The 27,810-nt window shown below is 38.5% G+C and overlaps 1 protein-coding gene across 4 annotated transcripts; it reads left to right on the forward strand.

Moving 5' to 3' along the window:
* On the forward strand, positions 1 to 27,810 carry ZNF217 (zinc finger protein 217). Of its 4 annotated transcripts, none has more exons than XM_071760243.1 (6): positions 1 to 209; positions 14,288 to 16,058; positions 17,956 to 18,081; positions 18,978 to 20,570; positions 24,277 to 24,405; positions 25,701 to 27,810. In XM_071760243.1, exons 2-5 carry the CDS (start codon positions 14,663 to 14,665, stop codon positions 24,384 to 24,386), a joined length of 3,225 nt encoding a protein of 1,074 aa, XP_071616344.1. In that variant the 5' UTR covers positions 1 to 209; positions 14,288 to 14,662; the 3' UTR covers positions 24,387 to 24,405; positions 25,701 to 27,810. The 4 variants fall into 4 exon arrangements, with proteins under 4 accessions (XP_071616344.1, XP_071616347.1, XP_071616346.1 ...); XM_071760246.1 differs by lacking the exon at positions 1 to 209 and adding an exon at positions 464 to 570; XM_071760245.1 differs by lacking the exon at positions 1 to 209 and adding an exon at positions 727 to 909.

The following is a 27,810-nucleotide window of genomic DNA, read 5'->3' on the forward strand; positions in this document are numbered from 1 at the left end:
CGGAGGGGCGTGGCCTGCGCGCGGAGGGGCGTGTCCGTAGGCAGGGGCTGCCCCAGCAACAGCTGCCGCGGGAGCGGTTTACAAACAGTGCCCGAACGCCAGCGCCGCCGAGTCCGGGCTTCGGCGGCACCGCGGGCGGCCGCCCCTGCTCCCCTCCTCCCTCTACCCCCCACCTTAGGATGCCGGCCGAGGAGGCGGCTCAGGCACAGGTGAGGGAGGGCTGGGGGTCAACTTCCAGGGGGGCTCCGGCCCCCCCTCCCCGCCTCCTCCCCCTCACGGGGGGCACCTGAGGGAGGCGCAGTCCCCTTCCCCGCGGGGCGGTCCCTGCCGTGAGGGGCTGGTTGCGTGACTGACCGCGGGGAGGGGGGGCAAGGGGGGGCAGCTGCCTTCTGGGACCTTTTGAGGGGATCTGAGGGGTGCACTCCCCGCCCCCCTGTTGTGAGGAGTGGTGGTGGGGAGCAATGGGACACCCCCCTCAGGGCAGGGCCGCCCATCCTCGTGTTGTCCCGGCGCCTGGGAGGCCGGCGAGGCACACGGACCGCCCCTGGGAAGAAGGGGGAGGAAGGGCAGGTGTGAGTGAGTGTGTGTGTGTGTGTGTGTGGACGCGGTGGGGAGGAAAGGCTGGGGAGGGGGCCAGGTGTGTGGCAAGCGGCCCATCCCGGGCCGCGACAGCCTCTGCCCTGCCGCGGCGGAGCGGCTGCAGGTAACGAGCCCCTCCCGCCCCGGGGCCGGCCCGGCCGCAGCGCCCGCGGGCGGGCAGGGGAGCGAGAGGCAGCGGAGGGAGAGAAACCCTGCCCTCTCTCCTTCCCTCCCTGCCTGCCACCGTAAACTTCTCCCTGTCCCCGATTTTCTTCTCCTGACCGGGATCGCCTCCCCCTTCCCTGCTTCTTCCCCCCCCGCCCCGCTCAAGTAGGTGTCTCACACTTCCATTGTATACCTGGGTGCTTGCTTGGAAATTGGAGGCGTTGAGCCTGGGTTTTTTTTTTTGGGGGTGCCTTTCTGCCGGGGTGGGTAGGGGGGGTGGAGCGGGAAGAGACTATTTCTTTGTGAGTCAAAGATGTTCCTGGAAGAAGGATTTGTAGTAAGTGGCTCATGAGGCGGCGGGGGGTTGGTGTTAATGAAAAGTTTATTGATCCGTTTTACCAGTTCTTGTTTCGTTTACCTTTGTCTTCTGTAGACTAAACCTTTGCTGATAATTTCTGTGGCATCGTGTTTCTCTCTCTCTCTGCTCTTTTTTTTTTTTTAAAGACGAATAGGAAGTTTAGAAAATAAATAAATAATTCTCAACTGACTTCTTAAGCAACAAAAGACGTTGCCAAGCGAGAACAATAAAATTCTAGAATATCTAGAGATTGGATTTCAATCCTGTTCCGTGATACCCACTGGACTTTCTGTTTCTGGGTTGTTTGGGTTTTTTTTTTTGTTATTTGTTTGGTTGGTGTTTTTTTTTTGTTTGTTTTTTTTTTTTTTTACTTCTCACACAGAAAACCTGCAGGCAAAGTAAGGTCTGTATGTACCCTAATGAGCCATCCCATAAAATGTGCTGTGTGACACCCAGTAAGTATTTGAATTGATGTGTAATAGTTTTGAAGTGGTGGTGAACAAAAATCTTTATGTTGGGTTATTGATCTGCTGGTGAAAGGCGTTTGAATTTGAAAAGGGTTTAGTTTTGGGGGTTTGTGTGTTTAGAGGTTTTTTTTTTTTTTTTTTTTTTTTTTTTTTTTTTTTTTAAGCCAACAAATTTTTTTCTCTTTCATTTGTGAAATGACCTTGAGAGCTCTAAAACTGCATCAGTTTCTACCAGTGGGCTTGAGGAGGAGGTATTAGCAGAAGGATCTAGTGAAAATCGAAAATAGAAAAGGAACTGAAGTAGATGTGCTGAAATATTTTCTTGAAGAAGTATGTGAAAAGGGAAGTTTTTGTAAGGCTGTGAAAAAGAAGAGAGGGAAATAACGCAGTTTCAGATGCAAGGAGAGAGAGGGAGCATATCATTCTTCACATTTTATTAGGCCCTGAAATGCAGGAGTGATATGATCTGGAAGACACAGAAATAAAACGCCTAACTACAAGTTGAATAGCAGGCATTGACTTGCTGACCAATGCATACATGCTTGTTGGTTGGTGGGGGCTGGTTTTGTGTCTGCAAAGGTATCAGAACACAGTGCTATGACAATGGCTTGCAAATGCTTTAACGCCATGTTTTATTGCTCTTAGGAGCTCTTATTAACTGTAGGTTTGGGAATACGACTAATACTTTAATTTGTGATGTCTACACTAAGGTTTAAGCGTTTCCTTGGATAATATAAAGGGACAGTTTCAAATAAGTAGGATAAACTGCATTCTTTAGGAGAGGGGGAGGGAAGAGGGAAAGGGTGGAGGAGGCATTTTTTTTTCTTCCCCTTTACTAGTTCTGTAACTGAGTCAATATTTTAAGATCTGTAGCAGGAATGTGGCTTTGTGATCACTAATATTCTGTAGCAATTTTTAAATGAGCAAAATTGTAATTATGTGGAAATTATTTGGATTTATATCTCAGCTCGTCTTAAGACTGCGAGTTTTCAAGTTTTTTCTTTTAAGTTTTCAGGATGATAAATATGAAAAACAAGTAACTTTGGAAACATGGTTATTACAGTGATTATTGATTGTCTTGGCCTAGAGCCAAGCAACTCTTCTGCATTCACCAGAGTTGCTGATTTGAATTCTATAGATTCTTTTTCATATGTTAGCCTTTTTGAATCGTTAAACAGTATAGATAGCTATTAAAGAACAGTAGATCAGTTTTTAGTTAAGGTTGTTCAATTATGTCTTCATCGCTTTGGAGTTGGTTGAATGACTTGACATGAGATTAAGCACAACAAAAGAAAAGGCAGGGGAACAACAGCTGCCTTCCAGTACCAGAGCACCAGTGTTCTGAGCAGTTAAGCATTTTACCTTTTAGTATTACGTGGTGTCAGGTTTGAATGTTTAATATTTATATTCGTGTTTACAAGAACCTTAGGCATTCTGATAAAGCATCAGACACTTAAATCCTGGATATTCGTGTTTTGGAGTTGTTTGTCTCTTGCATTTTTGAGAAAATTATCTGAAGATCTGATACTGAGGAGTGAATTGATCTCATTAACTTTTAAGACAAAAGTAGCAAACAGTCACCACTAGTTTGTACTTGTTTAGTTACTGTGTGGTAAGAACTTTAAGGTGTGTCCTTAATGGCAACTGACGATTCTTGCTGCGAAGCTTTGTTTATTTTAGGTAGATGTTTTATACAGAATTTCCAGTGGGACAAATTACTACACTGACTGCACTTACTCTTTCTGAAGACTGGCTGTAAGCATAAGAGAATAATTTTGCCATGCTGCAATCAGTATATATTTTAAAACTGAAGCCATTAAGTTTTGCTGTGTATTTTGAGGCTTTTCCTACTTCCTTTGTTTAAACATTCTTAAACAGTGCATATCATATATGAATTTAAAACATTCACATGGCACTACTGAGGCTGTGTTTAAATTTAATATTAATGCCTACGTCCTTGTTGATCAAAATAGAAAAAACATTTCTTTAAATAAGTGGATATTTTCTGGTTTTGAATGTGGTAAGAAGGCTATATTTGTATCTTGTAAACAAAGTTTCATATTAAGTAGTCTTTAAGAGAATGGCTTCCAGGCTTTGGGTTAGATTCTTTTTCCTTTTTCTTTTTTCTTCATTTTAAGGGAATAATGGTTTTTCGTTTTGTTTTCTTGTGGTAGGGGTGGGGAAAGCAAGATTTAGGGTAGGGGCTAGAAAGAGGAAGATAAAAAACTTTGGCACCTTTTATCAGACTGTCTTACACAAAAGGTTACTTCATTTTGGTTTTCCCTTTCACATTACAAACCCACTTATTTCTAATGTTCAGAATATGTCTTTTCCTTATTACTGTATTTTCATGCAGAACAATGTTGATAGATTAATATCGTATTTTATATGCAAAAAGTGCCGAATTATTACTGTGATCAGGGGGAAATAATTTTAAAGGGAACTGTGAGTTTCACTTAGGCTTTCAAAATGGTGATTACAGTAAACTTTTAGTTACAAAAATCCGAGAGTTTGTAATTAAGAAGCTCTGGGGACGTGTGAAGTAATCTTTAACTTCTCTTTGTTCTTTGGGACTTTTTGTTGTCCCAACTCTTTCTAACCTGGGTCTTGATTTGGAATTCATTGTCCTAGTAAAAGATTCCATACACTGTGTATGTAAATGCACTCCCTCTTTCCTGTGTTATGAAATGCTGTAACTACCGCTGGCATATGGAAAGAACAGTCCCCCCCTTCCCTAAGGTAAAATGGGCTGAGCTTTCTTTCTTTTCTTTGCAAGAAGCTGAAAGAAGAGTTTGACCTTTGAACTCACCCTCACACTTCCACACTGCTTTCAGGATGATTAAATAACCGAGGATATTTGCCTGTGTCTTGTGCTTATTTATCTCACTTAAAATGTTCTAATACTTAACTGTTGAGGTATTGTCTTTAAATATAGTAAGACAGTACAGTGCAGTTACAGCAGGGCTGCCATTTGCCAGCTCAGCCTTCTTATTTTTGAGACTCTTGATTTAGAACGTCGGCATTACTATCAAATACTCTCCCCACATCTCATATCTACATTAATTTCAAACCACCCTTTGGGTCATTTCTGATGACCCTTGACCTCCCTTTTTAAAGGTCACTTTAGTAACAAAAAAGTTTTTCTTTCTGGTGCATTAATGGGATCAGGGGATTCTGCTGACTACTGTATGCATGCTTTTAGAGAGATGTGACTCATACCACAAGAGATTTGCAGCTGAATACAAAAGTAAGGAAAAGGATATGACCAAGCTATGTAAGATTCTCAGTGTGTGCTGTATTTTAGGATTAAAAAAGCCAGGCACACTTTCCTAGCCTAAATTTACCTAGGATTTTGTGTACCTCCATACAGAAAGCTGCTCTTGTAACAATTTGCTTTTAGAAATCAACTTCTTTTCAGAGTTATTCCTAAATAATCTTGTTTTGCTGGTGAAAAGTTTTTTTAGGCCAAACCTTGGGTATATGTCTGTGGGAAGGAATATTAAAACTTCTGCTATAGTGATATGGCTTTGATCAGAGAGGGGTTTATAGCCTATCATAAATCTAGCTCCTTTAATTCTTCCTCATTTTTGTAAGGGGTTTAGCAAGTTAAGTGGTATGATAAGAAAAGACTTTCGGTTTCAAAGTAAAACAATGTATATGCTGAGAAAAAAAATTAGTTACAAATCAAAAATATAGGTGACACACTTTAAAATGCAGTGTCTCAGGATTCATTGCAGAAGATTGAATTATCAGACTGCCTTGAGAATTTGAAAAGGAAGTGCATGAGGAAATGTGGCTAGAATGTGCAGGAAAATCTATGTAGAGCAGTGTGACTTCAAGATTTGAGCAGAAACCCATCCAAGTGAATAATTGACTGGATAGTGATTTTCTATGTGCTTAAGATTTTATGTAACTAAAAGTATCAAAGTCTGAGTTTGTTTATGTGCAATGGGTACACTTGCATTTTTCAATGTAATGAAGTGAGTGCAGTTTACCTCTGACATAAACTACAGTCGGGAAATTAAAGGCCCTTTTATTGTGCTTATACTTTATGATAGTTAAGAACTGGTTGGGTGAAATCCTTGAAAGCTTCTTTTTGTACATGGGTAGAAAGAAGCAAATCAGATCCACTCCAAAGACTTAAGGTGCTTAGTTCCTTGTAAAGGAAACATGCAAAGGTGGTCCAGAGAAGCCACAATTTCTGTCTATCTTAAATGTTTGTTTCTAGTATTTTTTTGTTATACTAGTAGAATTTATATTTGAATCTGCCTGCTTGAAAGGTCAGTTTCTTGTGGATGCTAATGCTCCTTTTCTAGGACAGTTTGGCCCAGTTGTTGTACATCATCAAATACATCTCCTCAGTTCAGTAGTGTGAGACAGTGCTATGCCAGACAATTAAACAGGTTTAGTCTCCATCATTCTGTGGGGGTCTCTGGAAGATCTCCCACCTGCATGGAAGAAAGGAGGCAGCTATTTGAAGTGTCTGTTTCTACCACTTTTCTATTTTAGTATCTCCAGTTGCTAGTCCAGGGGATGAGTTAAGTGGAAGTAAATGTCTTTCCTTCAGACTGTGTAGCTTTTTCCATCTTTCAAGACTGATTTTTGCAAATATGTAATTGTGGATATGTTTGAAAGTGACAACTTAAAAGTCGGTGCTCTGCAGAGGGAAGGGATAAGAAGTTGCTGCTTTTTCTTCCAAGGTATAGGAGCTGTGTTGGCTGAGAGATTCAGAGTTGAAACCAGGTGAGCACTAGGGAAGATTAATGACCTTAACAAAGTGAACTCTTTTTGGAAGTGGCTACTACTTTCAAACTCAAGAATAATAAAAGAATATCTTTTCCTGTTATTTCACCTGTGCTGCCCAGAGGGATGCAACTTGCCTATAATTGGTACAGAGGAACTCCTGGCTCTTGAGTAAAAAGGAATTAAGTCTTATTTGGTAAACTTGAAATTTACCACTTCTTTGTAGTGGCCACTGGAGAGACCTAACATCTTTTTGCCAAGAAGTAAAGTAAAATTTGCTTTCAAGGTCTCTGAAAAGATCTTTCAAATGAAAGCCAAGACTAAACATAGAAGGCTGTCGATGTAAAGTAAAACTGACTCAACAATAAAAATGTATCATTCACTCTACCAGGAGAGTCTTTACCTGCTGTGGAGAGAACAATAAACTGTTTTGTAAGGTAAGGGGTCATTGCCAGTTTAAGTGCATGTAACCTTGATTTAATGAAGTTGCATCATCTTATAGCAGTGGTGAAATGTGTCCCGGACTTAACTAAAGTAGGATCGCCCGTGTGTATTTCAGACTTTCTACAACAGGTATTGGCCACTTCACGTTGTCAAAAGTACACTTTGGCTTTGTGGTTCCTGAGAAATTCTCTCCTAATCGGAGGGAAAAAGGGGAAGAAAATCTGGCTGTTAGAACAGTTCTTCTGAACTTTAAAAGTCAATACTTATTTGTAGTGCTTCCTCCTTTAATGCCAAGAATTAGTCTCTTTTATATTTGCTCTTGCTCAGTGGAGGAAAAACATGTGCAAAATGATGCAAGCTTATATGTTCTGCTTTAAAAGGAACGATTACATCTTTTGATAGAAGAGGCATTCAGCTCACTGAGGAGACACATTCAGCTCATCCATCCTCTGCCAAAACACTTAGACATATAGCCTTCAAGAAAAAGGGACTCCAGGAAAAGGTTTTTTAGAGAAAGGATATCCTTTGTTTCTATTAGTATGGATGTCTGAAATGGGGGGAGGGAGTTTTCCTAATATTGTTCATTATTAGCTACTAGTTATTTTCCACTGGTGATTAAAATCCTGTTTGTTAGACTATAGGGGGGAAATTCATGTTATGTATTTATGACTTACCTCACTACAAAAAAACTTTGAACAGAAAATCTTTCTGAAGCATTTGTGGGGTAATGCTTGGGTAGTAGTAACATTTTTGCATATTCTGGTGTATGTGTCTGTTTCTTCAGTTCTTTTTGTAATGAATTGTCTTAGTATCATTGTGTTGGAAAGCACTGTACTGTTGTTGGAAGGAACAGTAACAGGAAGCCAGAGTAGTCTCTCTTAGGGTAAAAAGATAAGCCATGAAAGCCTCTGTAAGAGTTTAAGTTTTTGATAACTTTGAAAACGTCAAGCCTGAAGGATGAAAACTAACAAGGGGACTTAACGTTTGTAGATTTAGGGAGTGGAAATTCCAATTTGGGGTCATCTTTCATGTTCTCTTTTCAACCTGAACAGTCATCGTTTTGATCTTTCCTGCAACCGAAACAAACAACTCTCTTCCTTCCCTTCCTCCCCCTAAATCTCCATTTCCTTTAAAGAACAAACATGAGTGCTTTATCAGACCAAATTGTTAACAAACTTTATTCAAAAGCATTTTTGTATTTGAATACTTGGTATAAAAACATGTGGATGAGAAACAGTATTAGGTGTGCTCACGTGCTCCTCCATGAACAAAGAAATGCACTGGGAAGTTGTGTTAAAATGATTTACTGTTCAGAGGTAGAAGGGACTACCTCTTCCCTTCCCTAGAATGCAATAGAATGTACAGTAATGAAGAGTAAATTATTGGCTTCATGTAGTGTGATGAAGGAAAGCTGACCCTTTTGCTATTCTGCAAAATAATGTTTTATCTTTGCTGACTTTTATAGCTTTCCTGTGTTTTAACTTAGTCATAGGCAGATGGGCAATTCGACTCTTCCAGAAATAAGGTCACAGTGTATGCAGCAAATAGTGTGTTGTTTTCCCTAGATGTAGGGCTATCCTTCCCTCACATTGGGGTAGAAAAGGCATTTTTGTCTAATACAGGAAAATACCTCATTGCGTGAGCATGACATAGATGTATTTCTTCTTAAATGGAGAAAGGAAGTTATGTGGTGGCCATAAAATCCCTAATATCTGTAGAGAAATACTGGAAGTGTCATGCTGTGAATGTCTGGAAATCTGACTGGTGTTTTGGAGCAACTGGTAAATGAGAACATCACAAGGACACTTTGCCTCACCATCTGACTCAACATAGGCTATGAAGGCCACAGCCCACCAGTACTGCTCATAGAGTGGAGTCACTGTCACTGATGGGGTCTGCAGACACTACATACACAACCCAGGATGCTATAGGTGCTATCTTGAGAGTCTGGAGCTCTTGAATGTTGTTAGAAATATAAAGGTGTTTAAATAACTTGTGGTTTCCAATAAACAATCAGCAGTATAAATTTTTCGTTAGCAATGCCAGAGAGCAGCAGCTTGCTCTGAGGTATAAACATACCAAGAAAAAAGAGTGTTTCATGTCAAATTACCCTTAATGCCCTGAAATTTCTTGAAACCTGAGGAAAACGGAACTATTTTTGTTTAGTTGGGGGTTTTTTGTTTGTGGGTTTTTTTCTTGTTTGTTTTTTGTTAGTTTTATTTAAGAAATGGAATTAAAAGTTACATGAAAGTTTCTGAAGTCAAGTAGGCACAGTGTAACTTAAGGCAGTTAAGCCATAGCAGCTGGCTCTGGGGGTCTTTTGAGTGTGTTTCTTCCTCTTTGCCTGACACTGGATTATGTCGGACTTGAAGCCTTGTGGAACCTTTCTCGGTTGTGAAAGAAACTTTGGGCATTTGCTACAGGCCTTGAATTTAAGGATCTGCTAACAGTTGGTTGTGAGCAGGTATCTTCCAGTATACAGCAAAGTAACTGTTGTGTACTTAGCTGTAACCCCTTTTGTTTTCTCACTTCTGTTTTTAAGAAACTGTTGCAGCAACTGGGATAACTTCTGTAATTGTTCCAGTTTGCTTTTTACAGTTTAACAGTAATTGTGCTAGCACAAAGTTCTAGGCTTTTCCTGTTACTAGCTATGCTGCTTTTACTCCCAGTGCTCTGTAATGTTTAAAATAGGAATTTCAATCGTTAGACTTTGCTATTCTCTGAAAGGTGTGTCTAGAATTTTTATTACATATTCATGGAAGTTTTGAAATTCAGGAAGTACAGATGCAATATAACTACAACTGATATGTCATTTCCCAAAGAAATCTTTGAGACTCTATTATGTTCTCTCAGGTTGTGTAATTTAATAAAAATAAATTACTTTTTTCCATAGGGACTTAAAAGTTTTCTCTGTTTTAATAATACATTCATATGCAGCAACTTTTTGGTGTGGTTCTCAGGTTGTGTGGCAAGTGCAATGAAAACAAGATGTTCTTATCTGTTCAGTTCAATATTTGTATGCTTTGCAGTGTTTATAAATATAATGAGTATTGCTGCAAACCTGTTGAAACATTTGACTAAAGGCCATATAGTCAGATACGACCCAGTTGTGAACTGAAGTTTGCTAAGTGCACAGACTGTGGAAAGAATAAAATAAAAAAAATGGGATCCTGCAGATGAGAAGAATTTGCCACTTCTAGACAAGGTGCACTGAGCAAGTCAGGTTCCTCCTGCCCCGTCCCTTCACCTCAAGGCAGTTGCAGCAGCCAGGGGAACATGTGGGCCCTGGACTGTGGTGTGAGATGCTTGCTGACACTTACAAATGGATAGAGGAGTCAGAAGTCAAGATTTTGTGTCTTGCTTCAATGTGAGGAGGGATAGTCAGTCTTTATTTTCAACCTTGAGTTAATATGTAGTGAATGAATCGCTTTTCAGCTATGGGAAAGATTTCCTGTTTTGTTTTATTCCTTTACTCAGAATCTCTGACTGATACTGGTGTGTCCTGTCTGTTCTTTTGTCTTATGAAAATGAAAGAACAGAAGAAACCCCAGGTATTGTATTGTGTTCAGCTAATACAGAGACCTTCAGCCACAAACAGTTACAGTGCTGTTCAAAGCTGCAGGTTGCCCACTTTCCCAAGGAAGCAGTGTTACAGAATTAAGGCAATTCTTGACAGTTTTGCTGCTGTTTTCAGGGTTCTGAATAACAGGAATGAAATCATGCTTTTTGGTTCCCAAATCCAAGGCATAATACCATCTTCACTAGGAAGAAGGGTTTTGATAATAATGGATAAAATCCTAGTGTAGATATTTGGGTTGTAGTTTCAGCATGTGTTAGCTTGTCTGAACAGTGAGAGCTTAAAATCATGTCTACTTACAAAAGCCATATCAGAATGAAGTGTGTAATCACCAAATACAAAAATAAGACTGAATTTTGTAGCTCATGTTCTAATTCTAGTAGTATTATCCCTTTTCTTCTCAGATGAAATAATATTGTCTAACTGCATCTACAGTTTTCTTCAGAATTGCTATTGCAGGTTTTTCTTTAGTCCATAGATACTATCTCCTTGATATGATAGTGCTTACATTTGGCTTACATATAAGAACAATTGTCTGAGCTGCATAAAGGCATTTCAGATTCCTGAAACAGGAATATCTTGCTCTGCTTTGCAGTGCTGCCTAGAGGATGAGCTGTGGCTAATTCAGAAGTGCACAGAACCTCCTGTTAAAAACAGTGAAAGCTTGAAAAGCATTCATCAGCTAACATGGGTTAGTGAAGGTGCATAAAGGGCTTTGCTGAGTTACAGAAGAAGTCTCCAATGGGTTTGTTCAAACCTATTTGCACTTAATAAATTTGGATCCAAACTGTTAAACTTCAGTCATGATCCGTGTGTTAAAGTGATGTGCTTTGTATTTATAAATGCAGTTTTGAGGACAGGCTTAGTTTTTTACACATCTGAGTAATGTCTGCTTTAATACATTTTAATAAGAGAAGATTGAAACAGATGTGTTTTCAAAGGGCTCGCCAGAGAAAAAGTTATTGATTGAGGTGAGTTTTTCACACCTCAGTGACCAAACTAAGGCCTTCTTTAGGTTTCATCTGTGTCTGTCCTTTAAGTTCTAATGAATCTTGAAGCATGCAGTTTTTACAAAATGTTTGTGTTATCCTAGGTTAGGTCTGAGTAGAACTGGATCTGGTGGCCTTTGTTACAGATATGTCTCTAATACCTTCATCTCATCCCAGAATGCTATGGAAGCTAAGGGATTCAGTGTGGATTTCTGCTGGTTTTCATTTGTTTTCTTTACAGTGGCTTAATTCTTGTTACTCTGTTGTGTGTATGTTGCAATGCCACAAAGTGGGAAGCATAATAAAGCATAATCTTTTCTGTGTTTGTAGACACTAGCAAGGAAATAGTTGATGATGAATCTCAGCAACTTGGTATATGGGACTTAAGGTGTTCAGCTCTGGCTTCATATCCCAGAAATGTCTCTGGCCTTTTGTAGGATGGTTCTTACAACTATTACTGCATAGTGGCTCTGAATGTAAATGCATTTAACTTGTAAATTTGTTCAATTTTTAAAATATCGCCTGGATGTTTTTATTGGTGTTCAGGAATCTTTCAAAGTTGCTGTTCATTTTTGGTTTGCAATGAAATTATTTTCAGGCAGATATTCACCATTTATGCTATGAACTTTGTCACAGCATGTTATCCTCTAGTGTAAAAAATGCCTCTTTAAAACTACAGTAGAAGTAGAACAAAAGAGCAAGTTGAAACATGAAGTAAAACATGTGAACTGGCACCCTTTGATATGTTTTCCTTTTGTTTTGCAAAAGGGAAAGCTTTTTTGAATACTTCAACTTCAGACTTTTGTTATAGCTTCCCTATAGGGAGGTGAGTGAAAGCCAGAAACTCAAACCTGAATGGGGCAGGTAGAAAGGCAGAAGCAGCAGTAGAAGCCATTCAGCAGTGTCTTACCATAGACAACCTGTGTATTACAAAAGATTTTTGAGCCATTATGCAAAGAGGAGGAAGTGCTAATCATGGCAGTGATAAGACTGAAAATGGGACTGAAGGGTGTAATTAGAAAAGGGATTTCAACTGCAGAAAATCTCCATTCTGTTGTTACCAATCTGTCAGCCAGTGGCTTTTTCCTTCTACACTCTCTAACCTACCCCCCAGGACCCCTCCATATATTTTTCTTGTCCTGTATTGGCATTCTGGAGATCTTGTTTACTTATCTTCATTAGGCTCCAGGATCTTGTTGTCTCCATAACGGTGGGAATGATGATGCTGCCTTTTCAAATTAAAACCAAAGAGTTTTCTGAGAGCAAGGCTACAGTTAGTGGGTAAAGTGTTTGAGATGTTGGATCTTGAATGTTGGCTGTTCTGTGTTAGGTAAAGGTACCCAACATAGTGGAAAGCACAATATGAAATCTTGGGTCTGTGGATAGTTGCCTTTTTACTTCACCTGGTCAGAGGTCCTGACCCCCAAAGCTTCATGGCTGTGAGACCTACTGGGTCTGCCTGCAGGTGACCTGACAGGAGAGTTACCTGAGAATATGTTTGGGCCATTGAACTGTATGAATTAATGTAGGAGTTCTGGTGAGGGATTTCTACTGAAATGGTTTAAAATTTAATGGCTTAAGACCACCTTCTTCTGTCCAACTAGCATAAGAGGCTGGAGAGAGGTAACCTTAGGTGCATCTGCTACAGCTGCTTGTCATGGAAATCTCTAGCCTGAAGTACTCCAGGATTGTATTTGAAATGTAACCTTTTCTGAAATAGAGCAAAATATTTCTTTTTTTTTTTTTTTCCTTAATAAAAGCAAGGCAGAGGTGGAAGTTAGGATTAATTTTAAAACCCTACTTTGCCCATACTCCCTACTGCTATTTAGAGCTGTAGAGCATATTGTGTTTTTGAGATATATTAATTCAAGTAATGTGAATAACTGGTCAGCTGCCTTTTATGAAATAATTTGAGTCAAATGTTGAATGCCTTACTTTCATCAGATATTCATGTATTTGGAAACATGCTTCATCTCAAAATGATTGGTAGATGTTTCCGTTATCAAAAAATTTGATCAAGCAGAGTCCTGAACCCCACAATAAATATTATAATTTAACCACACAAAGAGTGATGGCCATTAATTGGCATTTAAATTGTAGATGTGATTAACTATATTACAATTCTTCTTAACCTTGTGGAATCTTAAACCTTCCATTTTGAGTATAATTAAGCAGCATTTTTTTCTTGTACATCGTTTGAGACTGGAAGCATTTCCTTTTTTAAGTGTAATAGCTGGCCTCTTGGGGTGATTTAAATATTAGACTGTTCAAGAAACAGTATGATCAGTTTATTTCAAAATTCAAGGTGATCTAATTGTACCAGCCCAAAATTGTCACAGATATCTTAAATCTATGGATGATAGTAAGAGCTGTGAGTAGTGGTATTAGTGAATAGATCTTACACGAAGACTTGTTCTGACTTACTGGGAAAGCTAATTCCAAACTGTCTAGTCTAGGTTTTGGGGGGGGGAGGGAGTATCCTGCTCAACAGCCTTTAAAAAACAAGCATGTGAAGTTTTACTGTGCTTCTAAGCACTGGTTTCACAGGTTTGCGGAAAGCTTACTTTACTTTGTTGCATTGACTTGTTAGGAATTCAGCAATGTGTGTATCAAAGTGTAGTTTCAGCAGCTTTGTGTATCTGGGTAAGTGTAGGTTTAGGATAGATAGGAGACAAAGCATTGCTTTTATTTAACCATCTTAAAACACATGCAGCTAATGGAATACAAGGATGTTAACAAGGCCATGTTATTTCAACTGGGGTGGGGAGAAAAGTAACCAGACTGTTTTCTGGCTGTCCCTCACTGATGATTTTTTTTTTTTTAGAAGTATGCTTTTTGTGTTCAAGAGAATTCAACATTTCCTCTAGTCCTAATGTTTTTGTTATATGTATATAATATATATACCCTATATAGACCTTCCTTGTCTTTTGAAAAGACTGACTGGCTATTTTCTTCTCTTCTCCAGGTGCTGGAGTTCTTTGTGGCACTGAACTTGTCCTTGAGAGTATTTTGCCCCAGTGCAACTATTTGAAATGCTTATACAAAAAAACTAGGAGCAACTGACTTTCTACCAACTTGAAAAAATCAGAAGAAAACCCTCATTCTGTCAGCGAGAGAATCAGCAGATACAGTTTCAGTGATGTGTGAACACAGATAAAAAAAAAAATTTTTTTTTTGCTTGTGAAAAAGAATATTTTTCCTGGCAGAGGTCTTTTAGCTTCACAGTCTTGTAAGCGTATGCTGGAGAACTTTACAAGTGTCCTTATTGTGACCAGTGAGCATCCCCAAAGAACTGAAACCTTACATTAAAACACATAATAGGGAACAGAAAGTAGGAAACATGCCAACTCAGCCCCTCTTGGCATACATGGAGGGACCGGATGGAATAGCCAGTACCGTTGGTGCACAGATGGAGAGTAATGATGCCTCAATGACAATAAAAGGAACAAACACAATTTCTTACAAAAGCTTGCAAGAAAAGTTTCTCATGCAGGCTGAGGGATGCATGCCTCTGGACTGCATGTTTTGTGACGAGACTTTTAAACATCCTGAAGAACTTGGTAAGCATGTTTTAACTCAGCATAGACCCACTCTTTGTGAGCCAGCGGTTTTGCGTGTTGAAGCAGAATATCTTAGTCCTCTAGATAAATGTCAAGTAAGAACAAATTTGCCTTCACCAAACACTGAAAAGGACCGTGAAGAGCTTAGTTGTGAAGTTTGTGGGCAAACATTTGATGAGGCTTTTGATGTTGAGGCACACATGAAGAAACATAAGGATTCTTTCACGTATTGGTGTAATGTATGTGGAAGAAGATTTAAAGAACCGTGGTTCCTCAAAAATCACATGAGAACACATACTGGAAAGCCTGGCTCTAGAAACAAGCACCAACAATGTTCTGAAACCCCCATAACAATAAATGACGTGGTGCAGGAGCATGTAACTGAAAATGTAACGTCCCCTTACAAAATCTGTATGGTTTGTGGTTTCCTATTTCTCAATAAAGAGACTCTAATTGAGCACAGTAAAGTGCACACCAAAGAATCAGTACCCAGTACTGACAGCCCCCCAGTGACTGGTGAATCTAATGTAGAAGAAACTTCTCAAAGAGAGGAATTTTTGCGATTCTTGAACTTAAGACCAAAATCAGTTCAAGAAGATGACAGATCACTAAAACCCGTGAAATGGATTGCTCAACTAGATCCTTTCAACACTTACCAAGCATGGCAGCTGGCTACCAAAGGTAAAGTTGCAGTAGGCCATGGCCAAGTCAAAGAACCAGGGCAAGAGGGGAGTACAGACAATGATGATTCATCCTCTGATAAAGAAGAACTTGGTGAAATTTGGAATTCAAGTAAAGGTAGCCAGACTGAGACTACAGGAAAGTCAAAAGTCAAAACCAGCAATTATACAGGGAATGGAAACTTATCCCAAGACAAACTGAAACATCCCGGTGGTGAAGTGCCTTCTATGGAGATGGATTCAAAATTGTCCCAGAACAAAGAGAAACCAACACACTGCTCAGAGTGTGGAAAAGCCTTCAGAACATACCACCAGCTGGTCCTTCATTCCAGAGTTCATAAGAGAGACAGGCGGACTGATGGAGAGACTTCAGCTGCTTCAAGGACATATTGTGCTGATATAATTGTAACTCTGGATGAAAATGGAGCAGGAGAACGAATAGAAGGAGGTTCTGAAGATGGATCTGAAGATGGGCTTCCAGAAACAATTAATCTGGGTGAGTAGCATTTTGAGCACGTAAGTTTGAAATGGGTGTTACTGTATTGTTTAAGGAACTCTTCAGAGCCAAAGAATGTATCTTACCTTTCTCTGTTACTGTCTCCAAGCTCATCCAGAGATATGAAATACTGTTGTGCAGTGAGAAGAAAAAAATAAGAAAGGTTCTGACACTGATATTTTTGAGCTGTTTGTTTTTGTTGGGCCTTCTTGCAGCTATTTTTGGGTGAACGGAGTAATTTGAATAATATTAATAACAGTCTAGGAAAAGTCACTACTTACCCCTTGGCTTTCTCTCATATCTGCAAGATTCTTAGTTTTACTGGATGCTTTTTAGTGTTGTGTATCCAGCACATGTTTTTAAAAATAGTATTTCTGAAGAGATGATAGCAGTTTCACTTTTTTTTCCCCCTGCATCTTGTAAGAAAGGGCAGAAAATGTCCGGTGCTCAATACCATCAATTGTTAAGGTACTTAAAAGCACAGAATAATTCCAAACTTTTTCTACCAAGCTGCAGGTTGCATGTTTCTTTTGAACAGTATGTATCTTGACAGTCAGAACCAGAAATTTAAAATTAGTTAAAAGGAATAGCAAGAAGTCTTCTAGCTAACTCAGTACTCTTGTGAGTGACATGCTTTTGAGCCTGCATTTAAAGAACAGGCACTTGCATAATCTCTAGAAAAGACACAATGTACAGAATGTCCTGGCTTACACGACTGACTTTTCCATTTCTGGTAATGTGCAGCCCTTTATTTTGCCTCCAGTAACAAAGGAATGGAATTATTACCTAATGTTAACTTGTTGTTTTGTTTCTCAGTGTCTTACCCTAAAGTACAACAGCTTTCATTGTGAGATGCTGAGTCATGCTCATTGAGACATTATCTGTTTGTTTAAAACAGCTCTGGCTTGTCTTAGCCTTGGTTAACATTTCCAGTATAGAGCTTTGGAACCTGTAGGAGCTTCAGAGAACAGTTTTAAGCTCTATATCGTGTATCTAACATCTGAGTTGAGCAAAATTTCTCCTTCCTTCTTTTCCCACTGTAGCTTTCTAGCCATCTCTGATTTGGATGTTTTACTGAAGTTGTGTTGATGTTTTTTCAATTCAACCTGCCAAAGAAATCACGTTTATTTGAATGGTTCATTGTGTGTAAGCTTTCTCCCCTCTCTTGTTAGACATTATGCTGTACTTGCCGCCCTCCAGCGGTAACTACTGCTCCTTACACTTGGGCAGAACCAGTTTTTAATCTGCTAATTCGCTCCCTGAATGCACAGAATTTCACAAAATAGCAACCTGTCACTTTCTATTCCCATATTTCTTAAAAGCTTAAGCATTAATACTTCTAGCAAAAGAATTTTACTCACTAAATCTAAAGATGTTGTTATCCAGGCACAATACTATGTTGTTTAGTGTAGGAATAATAATAACAACAATAATAATAATAATCATAAAACAACTAATAAAAACACCATCTTCTTCTCTGCCTTCCTTCCCTAAAGAACCTTCCTATGTCTTGCCATGGTGTGCAGAGTGGACTTAGTCTGAATCATCACACTTGCACTTAATAATTCAATTATTCCCTTCATTAAAAAGAATACAATTTATAACCTGTATGAATTTTTGAGATAGGCCATTCTCCATCGAGTTCCTGTAGCTTAGGACACTGGGGCTTCTTCATTGCACCAACCACAACATTCTTCAACACAGACAGAAACCTTTTTAACTCTTTTGCTCTTTGGTGGCTAAGTGTGCAGCAATACTGAACAAAAGATGCCCATAGACTGCAGTGTGACAGTAGTTCATAATTCTGTGCTTTTCCTTAAAAAGTTACTTACAGTTTTAAGTGAGACTCCAAATTTGCATGTGCCCCTCATAATTTTAGCTATATTTTCTTCCAAAGATAAAAATGAAGATTGTTTGGAAAGAACAAAAGTTAAAAACCTTGGAGCCTCCAGAGAATGCAGCTATTGTGGAAAGTATTTTCGCTCAAATTATTACCTCAATATTCATCTCAGAACTCATACAGGTAAATGGGCTTCACCTTTGTGGGAGGGGAAGAAAGTCTCCTGAATCCAACTGAATGGAATGTTTAGCTTTGCTTAAGAAAAACAGGTGTTGCCTTGAAATTATTGTTACTAAGAAAAAAGTTTTTCTTGACTCTTCAAAAAAATTAAGTTGACCTTTCTTTAAGGAATTATTTACCTAAGTGTAAATTGTTTTAATAGAGCTAGTTACATTAATACTGTTAAGAATGCTGTGTGTTTTAAAATTTTTTTTGAAAGATATAATTTTAAAAGATTTTAATAATAATTACATTAAAAACTTTCTGCTTTTAGCTGTCTAGCAAAAAGTTGGTAGTGTGGTGTGGTTTTTGTGTATATTTTTTTTTGGTTGTTTTTTTTTTTTTTTAAAGGCTATTTCCCAAGTACTAAGTTGATTTTCTGCTAGTTGCTGCTACCTGGGAAAAAGTGTCTCCTTTTCAGTTCAACTTCTTGTTTTTCATAGCCAGGCAAATTCTTTCTTTAATGTATGTCCCTGTTTCTTTTGAAACAGCTCTATTTATAGATGAACTGTAACATTTGTGTTGTTGAATAGCATACTTTTGCTATGATCAAGGGCTACAAATTGCTGGAGTTGACCCACAGCTATACTTCTTGTTTATCTCAGCCAAACATATTGTCAGCTACCATCTCCATACATAGCCAGCGTGTGGAAAATCTTCATCATAGCCAGAAGATGTCACTGTAGTTGGTAAAAGCAGTATGAGGCAGTTGTTTAAATGATTTAGTTTAGTTTGAGAATTACAAGTATAAGGAAGGGGAAGGAAAAATCTATTTTACTGTTTTGCAGTCTACGTTATTCCTTTGTCTTTCGTTGTACTCCAGACTTAAAATAATATTTGCTGATAAAACTGTGTTTCAGGTGAAAAACCGTACAAATGTGAATTCTGTGAGTATGCAGCAGCACAGAAAACTTCACTGAGGTATCATTTAGAGAGGCATCACAAGGACAAGCAAGCTGATAGTGCAGCAGATGTGAAAAGTGACAGCAAAGTTTCATTACAGAGTCAGGAGACTGAGATGTTGCTGGTTGCTGATGGTGCTCAAGAAACCAAAAATTCGAAGAGGCTTTTTGATTGTGCCAAAGATGCTGAGGGCTGCACACACACCAGGCAGCAAAAGGAAGTTCTGTCTTTGAACAATGCTCTAGGCAGCACAGTCCTTTTAAAAATGAAAAACAATTCTAGGGAATTCAGTAAAGGCTCTGTTTGTAACAATTCGAATCAAATACATGAGAATGTGTCCACTCCTTACCTGGATAAACTAAAGGCTGAGAAAGAAACAAAGGATGCTCAGCCCAAAGTTCGTCATAAAAGAGAGAGAAAGGCTTCTGTGGCATCAGAGGAAGATGATGTTCAGTATGTTTGTGCTTTAAAGGATGGAAAATATGTGAATGATGTGCTGGAGTATGCTGAAAGCTACAAACGCAAACATTTGATGGACTCTCAAGAAAAACCCTTGAACTTATCTGTTGGGACCTCACAAGAATGTTCAGTGGTTTCAGCTAGAGGCCTCCCAGCTCCCAGCACCTGTCCCTTCTGTACTTACAGAACGTTTTACCCAGAAGTCCTAATGATGCACCAGAGGCTGATGCACAAATACAATCCTGACACTGTTAACAAAAATGGCTGTAGAAGCAAGGCTCTAGCTAAAGCCAGACGCACTGGATGTCCTCCAGCTCTGCTTGGTAAAGATGTGCTTCCTCTGTCTTATAATTCTAAGAGAAGTAAGGCTTCCCCACCTGCACAGCAAAAACTGGTGCAAACGGGGAAAGCCAAACAATGTCACCAGCCACAGAACAAAGTCCCTCTCTTTTCAGTGACTGACTCGAGCAGCACAGTCCCAAGTAACCTCAAGTTTCATAAACAGCAAAATAATGTTGGAGCTCAGGCAAATAACTATAGGCAACCTCAGCAAGAAATGCACTCCAGTTCCAGTGTGTCTCCAGTATTGGACAGAGTAAAAAGATCTGAATCTAAACTAAAAGCTCTGAGTGTCCCAGTGTCTCAGTCTGGTCTAGTGAGCAGCAGTATGAATGGAGCTCTCGACTCTCACCTAAATGAGACTGCCTGGTCTTGTCATCAAGGAAGAGACTATCTTTGTAGTAAATCTGTGAGCAATGTAAATCTAGACTATGGTGAAACATCTTCTAAACGAATGAAACCCAATCCATTAGCTATTGAACACATTGACTCTCCTGTGGCTAATTACAGAAGATATGAAATGAGCAGATACCGGGCTGTGAACAGATATGCAAATCTGCTACCTCAGGAATGTTCTCGCACCAAACCTGCATCCTCTGGTTTGCCAACCAAACAAGGGCTTCTGAATTCAGATGATGCTGATCCTCCTAATCTATTGACTGTTCTCAAACCTTATGAGCCATATAGCTCTGGATCACTTTACAGTTCTAGTGGATCTAGCAATGGCCAAGTAACCAGCTCTACAGTAGAAGGTACTGTATCTCCTTCCTAGTTAAATGTCTTACACTATTACAAAGGAAGGTGAATGAAATATAAATACGTGCATGTGCACTGTGAAATACAAAGACTAAAGTTATTCTTGGCATTTCACCAAGTCCAATGAACTTTTAAAAAGTCCTCCTGGCTGGGGAATTAGGTGTGAAAGATCTAAAGAGGGATTTAAAGTTCCTCTAGTTCCCTCCTGTCCCCTGCCATGGGTCTCTGATAGCAAGCATGTACTGTTTGCTCATCAGATCACTCCAGACATGTTAACTAATCCAGGATATGGAATGAACCTTTCTGCTTAATACACGAGAAGTCTTGAACTGTCTGGAATATTAATAAGGCCTCATATAAAAAAAGGCAGTTTCATGTACAATTGTTCCCTTTAGTTGCAGAAAAGGATGTATTACAAATCATAAAACTATGATTTTAATCTTATGCCTCTGTTCTTCAGTGGGTTTTTATAAAATTCAGTTTTAATAGGAACAGAATACTTTGTTAAATCAAGATAAATATTTCTGCTACTCTAATTATGGTGTCTCCTTGCACTAAGTAGTAATGTTTTGTGGAAAATTCTGGGCTTGGTAGAGATAAATGTTTTGTGACATATTTGGAAAACTTTGGTACTTGATGTAGTACATGCTTTTTCTGTTTTGTTCTTAGCCATCATGTATAAAATTTAGCAGGAGGCCAAGATTAAAAGGTGCTAGGTGATATTCAAGCAGTTGTCTATTTCTAAAAGATGGTATTTATGACTTAGCTGAGGTCAACATGGATTTAGATATAAATATAGGACTTTAAATTTCAAAATAAGGATCCTAATATAAAAAATGAATAGTGTATCTGTGCTGTGTAGTCTTAAAGTCTCTACTAGGTTCTTGCACTCTGAATACTTGAACTCTTTGGAAGCAGTAAGATTATTCTTCTGAAGTAGTCTGGGCTCATAACAAGCAGGGGTGTGTTACCTGAGGTCAGAGCAAACTGCAAAATACTAAATCTGCATCTAGTTATGTGGCAAAAAATATATTTGCTAACTCTGTTTTGGTTTTTGTTTCCTTGTTTTCGGCTTGTGGGCTTCATTAAATATTCAGACTTGCTGGTGGTTTATGGAAGGATTAAGGAAAGTGTTACAGTTCTGTGTCCAGCTTGGGTAGGGAGTGGATAAAGGAAAAGCCAGCATCACAGCTGACTCACTGAAGAGGTTGTGAAATGGAGTGAATTCCTAGTTTCATGATGAGTGTTGTCTGTCTCTTATGAACTCTACCATGAATTGCTATGAGGAGTGTAAAATGAGCACTAGGGAATGCATAGAATGCAGAGGGACAGACAGAAGGATAAATGTTGTCTTTTATTCCTATTGATCTGAAAGAAAAGAATACATAGAGGGTTTTTTTCTGAGCACAGTCATTCATGCATTTGTGGAAACTAGAGAGCCTTGCAAGCCTTTATTTATTTTCAAGTATTACTAGCTAAGAGCTTAATGTGTGATCTCGCCCTCTGATGGAGGACATGACTGTCCCTAAGGACTTCAGGATATTAATTTGCAGTGAGACAGGACTTGTGCTTCATGACATTGGTATCTGTTAACAGATAAAACATTCAGGTTTTTGAGGGAATGCCCATGATGCTGTATAAAACCCAATTAATTTTCATGAAATCAGGAAGGGGGAAATTAAAGTGTCTTCCAACTTCAACCAGCTAGACAAGGGTAGTGTGTACCTCAAGGACTAGGTGGTGGGCAGTGTCTTACTTCTTTCCAGCATTGAGGAAATTATCTTATTTTGCCAGTAGTCTTAGTGAGGTCAACTTATTGAAGCAGCAGTTGATGCAATACTGTTTTTAAAAAATGACTCAATTGGAATCCACCTTGTTCTTTTGAAAGCTCCACCTGTCTGCCAGAAAAATCATAGTGGCAGGCTTATTTTCTTCTTTGGCACAAAGCTGGAGACAGCAGCCTGTAGACAAGAACTTTCTACTGTTTCTTATTTAGAGCTCTGAAAACTTATGACTGCATCTAATTTGATGGTATTGTTGTCATGGAAATAAAGATTTCATTGCTTGCTACGTAGTGCTGTCTCAGGGCAAGAAAAGCAACTTTTTAGGGCTGTTACCTGCATTGTAAAGGCTTGTGAAACAAGACTGCCTCTGTGGGTTTTCATAGCAACATCAATAAAAGCCCTGTGCAATAACCTGTAGTATTTTAAGGCTAATTTTCTAATTTCCCAACCATTTTAACTAGAAGTACTCAGCCCAGACCTTGGTAGTTGTTTGAGAGGCTGGAGGGTGGCAGACAGGCAGACTTCTTGGTATTAGTTTTAATGTGGGTGCAGACAGTGAAGATAAAAGCTTCTGCATTTTTTTTCTTTGTTTTGTTTATGTTTTGTTAAAAAGCTGAAGCAGAACTCTTTGTCTAAGAGGTGCAGCTCCTCAGAGATGTATATTGTGAGATACTATATGCAACATACTGCAGGTGCAGACCTGCAGGTTTCTGCAGTATTTTTGTTGAACTCTAGTGATATAAAACATGCTGTCAGAGCCTTTCTTTAAGGGCCTCTGTGCCTTGTGGCGACATTATTTAGGTCCTACGAACATGTTATGTTGCATGTTAAATGCTGGATCAAGTTGTCATGAGAATATGTTCCACTTGGCAAACTTGATTAAAGCATGATGCTGTGTGTTACTGCTTGTAAGCTCTGCCATTCTCTGTTGCCCTGAAGAGACAGAAACATTCTGAAACCACTCAGTTTGTGTTATTTTCAAATTAGTTGCCTTTGCAACAGCAACATGCTATCAAGGATAACCTGTTGGCTGATTGATCTGGCAGAGGCTGCAAATTAAAGACAATTGCTCATGACACACTCGAATGGCTTCGTAGATTCTGTTGAAATATTAATTTAGCTTTGCCATTTTAATTTAATTAAAGCTTGCTGCATTTTTTCAATGCTGCATTTAAAGCTTTCATGGAATATGGATGGCAGTTGGGCTTTTTGTATCCTGTGGGAGTAATGATTCTTGACTTTTTTTCCTTAATTTTATGAAGTGTTTTTGACTGCTTGCTTAAGCTAATAAGACTTAGTATGGAACAGGCATTGATTTCAGGTGTATAAATCTGAATTAATGATCTCAGATAAACATGAAATTACCTGTATACTAGACTGAAAATTACTTAACAAAGATCTTCAAGTAAATGTGTATTAACACCCTGTAAGTGTCACAATTGCCATATAATCTATTCTGGGAATAATGTAGTATACCTGGCTTTCCTCATGTACTTTATATACAAAAATTCTATTTTCACACATGCAAAAACTGCATCCATATGGAGGCCTCATTCTATAGAATGTACCTCAACACTTAAACCTTCAGCTGAAGCCTACTGTATGATGAATTTTCAAAGTTACTTCATTCTTGCAAATAAGCAAAATCTGGAGACATGCACATCACCTGTATGCAGCTTAGAACAAAGTTGTTAGTATTTGCAATCCCTCTTGTGTTTGTTCTGAACACTGAAGTGCACATCAGCTTTTAACGGGACCAGGGATATTTTATCTTGGGCCCTGCTCAGGAGATGATCTCTGGTAGCATTTGTGTTACTCTGGGATTCTGGATGCTAATGTAAACCTGTTCACAATTCAATGCCTGACCAATTAGATTAGGATGAAAGAATTCTAACTCCTCTAAATTTATTTTTGTCAGGAAAGAGATCAGTGTCATACCAACACTTGCCCAGCAGCGTGCTACAGAAGCGAAGTTACGAAAGCTTCATTGGCAATGCACACTTTCGACCAAGTGACAAGAAGACTTAATCATTCACTTCAAGCAACGGTAAACAAACCTTGTGAACTAATTGTTACTTAAAAGTTGCACGATGTAATCATAACATCAAAGGTTGCTGCATAGCGTGATGAGAGGTTATGAAAGTCTGAACCACAACAGCTGAAAATACAAACTCCCCCTCTCTTATGAAGTCAGCCAAACACTGGCGTAGCAGCGTTATTTGGAATAGTGGTAATGATTTGAAAAAAAAAAAAATGCATAGTTGTACCTTTTCTAAAAAACTTGGAAGGGCTGACATTAGATAAATGTGTTAATTAGTTGTAATATCAGTGGGAAGTGTTAAACAAAAGGGCTTCTCCCCTAAGTCAGTATATGGGGGTGGGGTAATGCAGAACTAGAAATGAGGGGAGGTGCCTGCTATCACAGCTCAGGAATCCTGTGAGAGCTTATGTTGGTTAATCCTCCCTGAAAATGTAGATATTACTCATTTTACAACTTCTGAAGATTGCAAGGATTGCTTTAAACAAGATGACTCTTCTTGGATTATTTAATAGGGAAGCAAGGGCTTCTTGATAGCTCCTTGACAGTTTATCTTTGTGCACTGGAGAGGTTGTTCTAAATAGTTTTTCCTTTGTCTGACTTGAGGGGTGAGTGAAGCCTCTGAGGGAAACAGGTCAAGTGAAAAGACAGTCTTGTGTTCTGAATTCCCGTGCTTCATATCTCCAGTTCTGTAGTTCTATCTTGGAACTTAAAAACCCCATTGTGTTTGCAATGTTTTTAGCTGCTGAGGAGATAAGTATTCTCTAAGACTATAAATAAATATATCTGCATCCTTTTTTCAAACCCAGAGCTGCAGATAATTTTCCTCATTCAAGTTTAAAGGAGATATGTCTTGAATGCTGTGGCACCTGGACCAGCATGCACTTTTTTATGGCAAGATTTTACATATCTGGGTAGCAGAGCTATCTGACATCTAGTTGACAGCTTTTAAAATAGTTTGCTTTTTTTTCTTGGTATTCCTCTAATATTTCTGCTTTTATTGTCCTCCTACTAAGCGTGTTTTTTGCCTAGTTCTGCTTTTTTAAGCTAACTCAATTTCCTGCCTGTATTTCTACTTGGGGCTTGAAAAATCTTCAAAAGTAGACTTGATTGCCAGATTTTATTTGGCAAATAGAAGACACAGACTTATGTGACAATATTTATTTCTAAATACACATGCAAGGGTGCAGAAGGAACTCCCTTTACATTTTAAAGAAACTCTTCACAACAAAGAATGTTGTATTATTTATCTTATAGTTGTATACCACAAAACTATTTTTTTCTTTTTTTTTTTTCCCCTCTAGGTCTAAGGACACAAATGCATGTTCTATGGAGTTATACCTTGCAGTTCATCCCTTGAGGAAAAATAATTCGTGAAAGCTACTGAATTAAGCTGTGATTGTACTGTATATAAAAACACTACAGTTTTGTAATACTGGTTCTGTTAACATTTTGTACCAAATAGCCATAAAAAGTAGTCTAAACAATTGGGTTATGAAGGTGTGTGGAGAATGTATATCTTGGCATTGACCTTTGAGTATTTTTCATTAGAATTAATTGACCAAATATTAGGTAGGAATTATATTTTTACATACTTGAGCGCTGCTGAAGAGTTTCTCCTTGAAAGAATATATAAACATTGCACCTCAGGTAAACTGTAGATACAGAAGTTGAAATCCTGTTGGCTTAATGCTCCTTTTTCATAAGCATAAAAGTTTCTCATACTTTTTTTTCTTTTTCTGTTGAACTATGTTAGTTTTTTAAACTTACAAATAAACTGTCTGAAACTGTCCAGTTTATAAATGTTGTGAACATCTAAGAAATGGTGCTGACATTATGCTCATCTGCCTTGTATGTGTTAGGACCAGAATTTGTTGGAGGGATCTGTTTCCCTGGGGTTGTTTCCAGCATATTTTTAAATGCAAGGATGAGGCAATACTTGACATTTGGATTTCAGTATGGCATTCCTGAAATACGGTTGGATTCTTCTCTTGGCATTGGTTGCAGTTCTTCAGAGAAGCCTCTTAAACATCTCTACCAACACACAAACTTTTATAGCAGAAAGTACCAAGGACTTCCATGAGAAACGATACTAATCTAAATGTTTCAAGTGTTTAGTTTTGTACTAAACTTAATGCAGTTACATTTAGAAGAAAACTACTTTGCACCTTTGTCCAAACTGTAAAGTCACAAGCAAACAGACTTGCAATATCAATATGGGATCTACAGACTTCAAAAGGGATGTGGCTATGGTGTAGCCTGCTTGACTGTGCTTGGAAGCTTCTTGATGTCGAGTTTTAGCATCTACTGAGTGTTTAAATGAGAAATAGGCTGTCAATGGGAGAATATCTCCTTTTTGTGAAGACAACAAGAGTTTTTTCTAATGCACACGCAGTTTAATTTTTGTAAAGGGAAGATGGCCAGTTACCAGCCAGTAAAGCAGAATTGTTGCCTATTTTTGACTTGCCTTCCTAGTTGCTTCTCATAAAGCCCATAGCTGAGAGTTAATTTCTCCTGTACCTGGCTTTGACTTCCATATATTTTAGTAAAACAGAAAATGAAAAATTTTGCACTGTTCATTTTGCTCTCTTACCTTATACAGCAAATGTAAAATAGCAAAACCTAGAAACTCTTTTTCATTATGCAACTTGAGATGTTCCAGTTGTATGTCTTAGTTCCTGTATATGGGACCTATTTTTAATGTCTCTGTAAACTGGCAATGTAATGAAGTGCTGTGTATCAGGAAATTGTACACTATTTACCTTTTTTCCTGTTCATAAGCTGAGCCATATGTACATAATCTAGATTTTTGTTTTCCTAGTTTTGCACTTTTATAGCCTATTTTTTGAAGATGAATTCACTTGGAAAATGGTTAATCTATTTTTTTGCGTGATCTTTCAATGAGTCTTATAGAATGCATGCTGTAACTATCATCTGTGTACCTTACAGGGTTCTGTGATTAAAATGTATGGGGCTGGTTTTTAAGATGTTTCAGCAAACAGACCTAAGGCTTGTTTGTTTTTAATCTCCCTTTGTGCTGGTACAGTTTCCTCAAGGCTTTTTTTGGTAGATATCTTGGGGTTGGAATGAAAATGGACATGAAGACTATTTCATGGCAGCACAGCCCTGTACTTCAGAACACACTTTGCCCATCAGTATTAACTATTGGGATACTACTGGTCTTCTATGTTTCTTTGCAAATAACAGTGCATATATAGAGGTACAAATTGTTGATTTTTTTTTCTTTTTTTGTTTTATGTATTTATTTCATTCCATTTTGTTTTATTTTAATTGTTGAAACCAGAAGTTGTCAAGCAGTAGGCACCCATTACTCATTTAATTTATGATGTATTTCACTTTAGTTGAGTATATTATTACATGTGGATGTAAATATAGACTTGGTGTTTTGCAAAA

Source organism: Heliangelus exortis, chromosome 16 (assembly GCF_036169615.1).
Source record: "Heliangelus exortis chromosome 16, bHelExo1.hap1, whole genome shotgun sequence".
NCBI classification, from domain to species: Eukaryota; Metazoa; Chordata; class Aves; order Apodiformes; family Trochilidae; genus Heliangelus; species Heliangelus exortis.

What these genes read in the sequence shown, in the direction of transcription:
- ZNF217 (XM_071760243.1), top strand. Translation starts at nt 14,663, where the DNA reads ATGCCAACTCAGCCCCTCTTGGCATACATGGAGGGACCGGATGGAATA. An exon ending in TCCAGAAACAATTAATCTGG is followed by an intron (nt 16,059 to 17,955) that starts GTGAGTAGCATT and finishes TTTCTTCCAAAG; the next exon opens with ATAAAAATGAAGATTGTTTG. An exon ending in TCATCTCAGAACTCATACAG is followed by an intron (nt 18,082 to 18,977) that starts GTAAATGGGCTT and finishes ACTGTGTTTCAG; the next exon opens with GTGAAAAACCGTACAAATGT.